Source organism: Ictidomys tridecemlineatus, chromosome 1, assembly GCF_052094955.1.
Source record: "Ictidomys tridecemlineatus isolate mIctTri1 chromosome 1, mIctTri1.hap1, whole genome shotgun sequence".
In the NCBI taxonomy this organism is placed as follows: Eukaryota; Metazoa; Chordata; class Mammalia; order Rodentia; family Sciuridae; genus Ictidomys; species Ictidomys tridecemlineatus.
In genome coordinates this window covers 19,672,025-19,679,994 of record NC_135477.1, presented here as the reverse complement: position 1 = coordinate 19,679,994, position 7,970 = coordinate 19,672,025, and the positions used below count along the sequence as shown (strand labels likewise).

Sequence of the window (7,970 nt, the reverse complement as noted above, 5' to 3'; positions counted from 1 at the left end):
ACTCTTGGGTAGAAAAATTCTCTGCCCTGACTCTATAGAGAAAAAGCAACCGTCTAGTCAGAAGTGGAAGCCAAGGAACATAATTTGAAGCTTCTCTTTGAAGGAGTACATAATCTAAGTGTTGACCCTTGCAGGTAAATCAGTTTAATCAAATTGCTTTTCTCTCAGTTGTAGATCTCAACTTGAGCAAGCAGCAGAATCAAGAGGAGGCCTGAGCCCCATTCTGACAATTTCTGATTCAATAGATCTGGGTTGGAACCTGAATGTTTGCATTTCTAAGTTCTCAGTTGCGCTCGATGCTGCTGACTCTTTGTTTGCTTACATGCAGGATGAATGACTGATAGCTACAGCACTTGCTAGGTGCATTTAAGAATGACAATCTTGCTGTGAGGAAGTAGAGAAAAGAAGGCTTCCTTTGAATGGCATGCTGAAAAGAAAACCTAGGGGGACAAAAAGACTTAGAAATGCAGATAGAAAATCTTGAATGTCAAACTTGCTCACAGGTGACATAACCAAAAGCTAGATTTATAGTGATTTGGACCCTGGAAGCCAGTGAAAAAGAAATATCATGTGTCACATGTTTTCATGCTATTGTTGCTGTATTTGGAAAACCTCATTGACTAAAGGACCATGTGCCAGTTGTGTGTTTGCAAGAGCGAGTTCTAGAAATTTGCATACTTTGTAAAATATCCGCTGAGTGCCTACTATGTACAAGTCATTGGACTAAGTATTTTGATATGCATTATCACACTGAATTGAACTTATACAACTACTGCATGGGAAGAGACTTTCATCTTCTGTTTTCCAAATTAGAAACTGAGACTTGAAGTGGAAGGTAATTTGCTCAAGGTATAACTATATTTAAATTCAATTTCTTTTATACAGAGCCTACCATGCTATAAAAGTTGGTTCCTTTCCATTTGACTTTTGGGAGGTGGCACCTTCAACCTGTGAATATATCCCATTTCCAAAGTAATGTTTAGTGAGTGTGTGTGTGTGCGCGCATGGGTATCTTAGAATAAAGATCTCATTCCAGGCATTTCAGCTTCTGAAGAGGAAATAAAACTTCCTTGAAATGGTGACTTGCCCTTCATTGTCTCCAGGGAAAGAATGACCTCTTGTTTCAATTTTTTAAATAACAAAAATAATTAACATTAATTTTATGTATTAATGGGATTCGTGGTGATATTTTCATAGATGCATACAGCCTGTGACTATCATCTCTCTCTACCCTCTTCCATTGCCCCAGCACACTTTCCAGTCCCTCATAATCTCTATTCCATTTTCAGGTAGATTTTTGTTTGCTATTTATATTCCACATATTGGAGAGAACACGTAGTAATTGCCTGTGCCTGACTTATTTCATTTAACAATGTTCTCCTATTGTCTTCCTTGATTCAGAAGACAGTATTTCATTTTTCATGGCTGGATAATACTCTGTTACATATATATGGCATATTTTTCTTATCATGTATCTGTTGATGAGCACATGGACTGACTCCATATCTGAGCTATTGTAAAAAGGGTTGTGACAAACACAGCAATGCAGGTATCTTCTGTTCAATAGAGATAGATATCTGTATTCTGAAGTTTATGAGAAGTATTATATCAGTGGACAGAAATAGTCACATATTACAATTAATTCCTCCCTCAATCCTATACCTCTGAGAGTGAAGGGTGTTATAGAACCAAGGGGTGCCATGAGGAATGTGGTAACAAAGAAGTGGACGTGTAAATTTATCTTCTGCCTCAATATACTACTTCCTTTCATGGCTCCTGATTCCCTGATCTCAGCAAAGCAGAGGCTGCTGGTTTGCAAGATCCCAATAAATGATGCACCGGGGTAGCACAGCTTCAGGACTCCTGTGAGAATTGAGATGTGTGGCAGTACTGGATTTTTTCATGGAGCACAAAAACAACAATGGGAAGAATACCTCCAGACTTGTAAGGGCTTAATATGTGAAAAAGGGGAACCAGGCATTCCATGTAAAATGTCCTTTCAATGGCTAGTCTGATTGGCTAGAATCTGATGGGATGGGGAGGGGAGGGATGGGGAGGGGAGTGTTTGGGAGGAGTGAGCCCAGGAGAGTGCAATTCAGCTCATACAAGGTGTATGTCACTAGAGTATTCAGGCAGCACTGCTCGATCAAAAATCAACCTGAAGATATCCTATGAGAGCTGTTGAGAAAGAAAGTGAAGGGAGAAACCTTTGAGATTCACAAGTGAGAATCTCAGTTGTTTCAACCTTTGTTTCTTGCTATGTACATTACAGTAGGGGGCAAAAGACCAGGAAAAGTTTTCCTTATTGCCAGAGTGACCAGCTCAAAGTGAATTAAGTCTACACTGTCTCAAGGGGAGCATCTCCATCTATACTCCATCAAGGGGAGCAAGTCCCCATTTACATTGGCTTAAGGCAAGTGACTCCCCATCTACCCTGGCTCAAGTTGAGCGACTATATAATGAGTAGTAGAGGGAGGCACTGTGGTCCAGGCCTTGGAGAGGATAGTTACTGGGCTCTGGCTCTAGTCCTTAGGCCTTTCTCTAAAAAAACAAAACCCACAATTTTTTAAATCTTTGAAACAATTTTTTATTATACAATGTTAAATAAAAAATAAAAAAAATTTCTCCCAAAGCATGGAAGAAAGGACAAAGAGCAGGACAGGGGAAGGAAGTGTCCCAGGGAAAAGTCTATGATGTGTTCCACAGAGAAAAGTCTCTTAGGATGCGTCTTCGGAGGTGGGGGCAGAGGAGTCTTCTGGTGCATGCAGATGCGCTCCTGCCTGGATCTGGGGGGAGAAGCCTGAGCCCGTCAGCAGCCGCACAGCTTAGCATGTTCCTGCTGTCCATCAGTTCTGTCTGTCTGGGCTGGGCGTTTCCACGGGAACCACTCTCTTTCTGGAGAGTGGCCCACGGAAGCAGGGTATGCAGCATAGCTGCCTGAGGCATTTGGCAATCCTCCTCCTCACCCTCTTCCAACCCGGGATTCTGTCTGGGGCTTGCCTTCTGGAGGTCTCTTGGGAGGGTGAGGGGCTGGGCACTGGGTCAGGCTGGGAGGCTGGGCTGGGAGGCAGTGTGTCCTTGAGGAAGCAGCGGAGAGTGATGGTGGGCATGCTGGCTCTTCTAGCAGGCTGCTGCTGCTGCTCACAGGGCAAGGGAAGGGCAGGCTCAGTGGGAAACTTCTTGTGGCAGACCCAGGGAGGATCCTTAGGGCCTGGGTAATGCTTGGGCTTCACCTGGGCAGTGGAGGCCTCCCCTTGGGTGCTCTGGTGCTGGAGGATGCGGTAAGTGGCCATGGCATCATTGAATTTCCTTCTCACCACGGAAACCCAGGTGTTATAGTGGTCATAACCCATGTTGATCATAGTTTTCAAGATTGTGAGGTCTGGGAGTTTGGGGAGTACCTCACAAGGAGAACTGGGTGGAGCTTCCTCTCCCTGGGTCAGCCACGGGTGCCCCATTACCTGGTCTATGGTGGGCCTCTGCTTGGGGTCCACTTTGAGTATCTCTCGGATGAGGCTCTTGGCTTCCTTGGAGACATGTGAAGGAATGATGTACCTTCCCAACCTGATGAGTTTCTTCAGCTTGCTATCGGTGCTTGCCTCAAATGGCCAGATCCCTGTGAGCATTGAATAGAGGACCACACCCAAGCTCCAGATGTCTGCCGGGGGGCCCTCATATTCTTGATGACAGATAATTTCTGGGGGAACATAGAGGAGAGTGCCAAAGAATTTATTGAGCTTCTTTCCAGCTGTGACTCTGGTGCTCAGGCCAAAGTCAATGAGCTTCACATTGCGTTCGTCATCCACCATCACGTTCTCCGGCTTCAGGTCCAGGTGCACGATGCCCTTCTGGTGGCAGTACTGCACAGCCTGCCCGATCTGCCTAAACATTCTGCGGGCCTCCTCCTCGTCCATGCCAGTTGTTGGGATGAAATCCCAAAGCTCTCCCCCACCTGCATGCTCCATGATGAGGTAGAGGTATTTCTTGGTCTCCATGACCTGAAAGAGATGGATCACATTTGGGTGGTCCAATTCCGCCATCATCTCTGGTTCAGATAGCAAGGTGAATTTCGTGGCTCCTTTGGCCAAGACCTTCACTGCAACCTGTGTCCCAGTAAGAAGATGGCGGGCAAGTTTCAACTGGGCAAAGCCCCCTTCCCCAATGTCCTTCAGGACCATATAATGGTCCGTGAAGGCAGGCTCAGAGCAAGAGCTCTGCTCCTGCAGCTCTACTCTGCTCTGACTACACTGATCTCTCATCCTAAACAGGAACAAGGATGCTAGATAAACTAAAAAAAAAATAATAAACCAAAACAAAAAACCAAAACAAAAAACCAGAAAAAGAAAGCAAAGAAAACAAAAGGGAGAAAGAAAAACCCAAATCAAAAAACCCAATATACAAAGACCACAACCAGCCACCAATCACCAACCACCAACCACCACCAAACGCTCTAACTATCTGGGAGTCCGACAGGTCACCACCAAGAGCTTCCTGTACTTATGGACAAAAAACCCAGCCACGGCCACTCTCTTATATACCCGCAGGTTGAGATCGCCTCACAGTGGCTCCTTGTGAGATCAGAGCCAGAAATCACTCAGGCACACCCAGGCATAACCCCCAGGGGTCATCTCACTTTTGGGCCCCCAGGACCTTTCCAACTTTCATAATAACTTTCCAACTTTCATAATAGAACAAGAAAGGACCCTGGAAGGTCTTTTGCTTCAGTGCGTTTTGGAGACTGATATTTACTGGTTTAGAATTTAAAATTTGTACGATATTCAGTGGTCTTTTCATTTTGAGTCTAAAAATCTGTAATCACTTTGTGGCTTTGAATGGCCTCATTCTATCTATGCTCTAGATTCCTGCTTTTATTGCTCCGGATTGAGCATCTTTCCTCCACTGGGCCCTTACTCCATGATGGACTACCTGTCCTTGGGCAGAGCAATGGAGTGAGCCATCTAGAAACAGAGACCTCTGGAACTGTTAGCCCCACAGAATCTTCTCCTCCTCCAAGTTGTTCTTGTTGGATATTTTGGTCAACGAGACAAGAGAGATAATTAAAATACAACCATACATCACTGCACAGCTTGATAAATGAAATTGTGTGTGTGTGTGTGTGTGTGTGTGTGTGTGTGTGTGTGCCCATACTTGTGCAGTTCTGGGAAGTGAACCAGGTTCTTGCACATACTGGAGAAGCTCTTGTAATGTGCACATCCCATCCCTAGGATTGGGGCTTTCTGGCCTAACCAGCTCTTAGTCCTGTTACATTGAGGCTAAACTGAATACAGGAATTTTGGAGGGATACCTACATTCAAATCAGAGCACATGATAAACCAGAACCCATGGAATTGGTCCCCACTAGATGTGTCCTGTGTGAGGGGAGTCCTTCATGTTGCACTGAAGGACTAATATTAGATAGGAACTCACATCTTGATGGAGACAGAAAGAAACCTGGTAAAATAAATTTGTGACAATTATTAAAAAAAAGCTAGTGCTATTTTTGTTTTCTACAAGACATAAGAGAATAATATGAAAGCACCCCAGTTTTCTTCTATAGTATCAAATAAATAGCATATATAACACTGTAACATGAATGAATGAGGGAGAGGTGTAGAAGAGGTACAGAAGCTTCATCTGTATACTACTGAAGTCATGTTGCTAAAGATTCACACCAGAGTGGCATCTCTTTCTCATGTTAAATGGAAGCCCCATGGGAAACACAAGGAAGTCCTTGTAGAGCATACCCAACATGAGAGGTTAGGGAATTGAAATGCTTCACCACCATCATGAACTAAATAGGAGGAAAGATAATCAAATAAAGAAGCAAGGCATATTAAATAAAAGTTTGTGATTTTCTTCTTATAAGGACACAAGACATGCTGACCCAAGGGTCCATCCTTTTGTCCTTATAAGGACAAAAGCCACAGCAAACCAAAGGCCTTGTCCTGATCTCCTTATAAGGACACATGCCCTTCTAAACCAGGGCCCCTCCATGATCTCCTTATAAGGGCACAAGTCAAGGTGATCCAGGGCCCCACCCTGATCTCCTTAAAAGGCACAAACCAAGCTGAACCAAGACCCCACCCTGATCTCCATTTATGACACAAACCACACTGAACCAAGAGCCCCATCCTGATCTCTAGAGACAGAAAGACCCCTCCAGAGAAATCCCGAGCCTCCTCTTCCCAATGACATGCTAGAAAGACAAAAGCTAGCAGATCTGAGCTCATAATTAACATTAGCACAGTGCTTGGTACATAGGCATCTCTCCATAATATCTGATAGCATATTAATGAATGCAAGAGTGAATGTATATGCTATAGCTAGCTACAGGAACCTCTCAACTTCTGACACTGAAATTCTCTATCTCCTGAGAGTAATAAAACTGTGCTTTGGTGAAGGTATATTTTAACAAGATGATTGTTAAGAACCTGGGTTGATGTGTGACCTTGACAAACTACTTCAACTCTTTAAAACTCAGTTATTCATACAGAGCACTCACAGTACATAGTAGGAGTTCAACATGTTGGCTCCTTCAGTAGAGAGATTTATGGTCGCATCTTACTCTTCAGAGGAGTTTTTCAGAGGATATGTTCAGCCTTTAAAAACTGGCCAGTTCTACAGTGTACTATGTAACAGGGTCATTTGTTAAGAAAGTTGGGCTCAGAAGGCAGTTGATTGAAACTTAGCACTAATAATATGGGAACTGCCTCTCTATTCTCACAACCTAACCTAGAAATCTAAAAGCTTTTTGTTCTTAGAATACTCTAAAGACAGCAAAACTCCCCAATTTCGAGATTCTAACTCTCCATTACATTTCTGAGGGCTTGTGAATTGCCCTGACCTTCCATTTTTGAAAGTAGATTTTCTCCTTAGCCTTCCACTGTACTGGACCAAACTCTTAATTAATATGTATTATTAAATCCTCTTAAATTAAGATGTGGGAAAATGTGTGTCCTGTAATTTCATCAAGCTTGTAAAACTATGTTTATTCACAGGTAGAAAGGGCAGAGTGTCTTTCATCTACTATATAAAACTGAAATGTTAATAAAATAGGTACTTGTCACTCTGTTTTTCTATATGCTTAACAAAACACTGTTGAAATCTTGTTCCCAGGATGTGCTGTCCTCAACTGCCAAACTGCAGGATGCACTCCCTCACTTGGTTGCAGGCAAACTGCCGACTCGCCCTGACCCATCAATGAACTTCCCTCCCTGCCCTCTGCAAGGAAAGTATATAAGCTCTGCTTAAGCTGTTCTCAGGGTTCTCTCTCTTTGCTCTAGTGAGCTCTGAGCCCCAGCATGCTGGTCCCCAAATAAACACTTTTGCTGTTGCATGAGGCAGTCTCTTGTGGTCTCTTCCTCCGACGTTTCGCTGGTCCCTAACAAAACCACCATCAAATAACAGAAAATGCTACACTGCTCCCTGCAGTGCACAGAAACTGCTTGAAATATCCTCCATAGTACTAAGGTATTTGAAAATAGATTTATATTACATTACTAACATTGTATCAGTGGAAAAGTTTCCATGTACATGAATACAAAGACCTGCACTGCTAAACCTGAGAAACTAGTGAGGGGCAATGGTGGAATTAAAATAAAGACAAACACATAGATATTGAGAGAAAGCTGGCATCAGGTGGAACACTGCATTCTGATGGAGAAAAGGATGACCCAGAGATGGAACAGGAAGTTTATTATGTAGGGCCTCATAATCAGGAAGTTAATGACGATAGAGGCATTGTTGTTTGTGTCCTGGAAACTTACAGGGACAGAAACATTCTTGTAGCTATTTCACTATTGCAATGCTAGGAGCTTACTATGGCACTAAGAAAGCACATTGTCCTAAGTTTCCACTTAACTAAAGCCAAAAAACAAAAGCAAAAAATAAATGAATAAAAATTAAAAAACCCTACAATATTCAAAGACCACCACCACCAGTCACTAGCCACCAACAAACGTGCTAACTAT

General features: G+C 43.2%; 1 protein-coding gene across 1 annotated transcript; it reads right to left on the bottom strand.

Annotated features, from left to right (window-relative positions):
* Positions 1 to 2,846: 2,846 nt before the first annotated feature.
* LOC144366123 (sperm motility kinase 4A-like) lies at positions 2,847 to 4,259 on the bottom strand. The gene has a single exon (XM_078019507.1). It carries the CDS (start codon positions 4,257 to 4,259, stop codon positions 2,847 to 2,849), a length of 1,413 nt encoding a protein of 470 aa, XP_077875633.1.
* Between the last annotated feature and the right edge of the window lie 3,711 nt (positions 4,260 to 7,970).

Coding starts and splice junctions, on each gene's coding strand:
- LOC144366123 (XM_078019507.1), bottom strand. CDS start 4,259: ATGAGAGATCAGTGTAGTCAGAGCAGAGTAGAGCTGCAGGAGCAGAGC.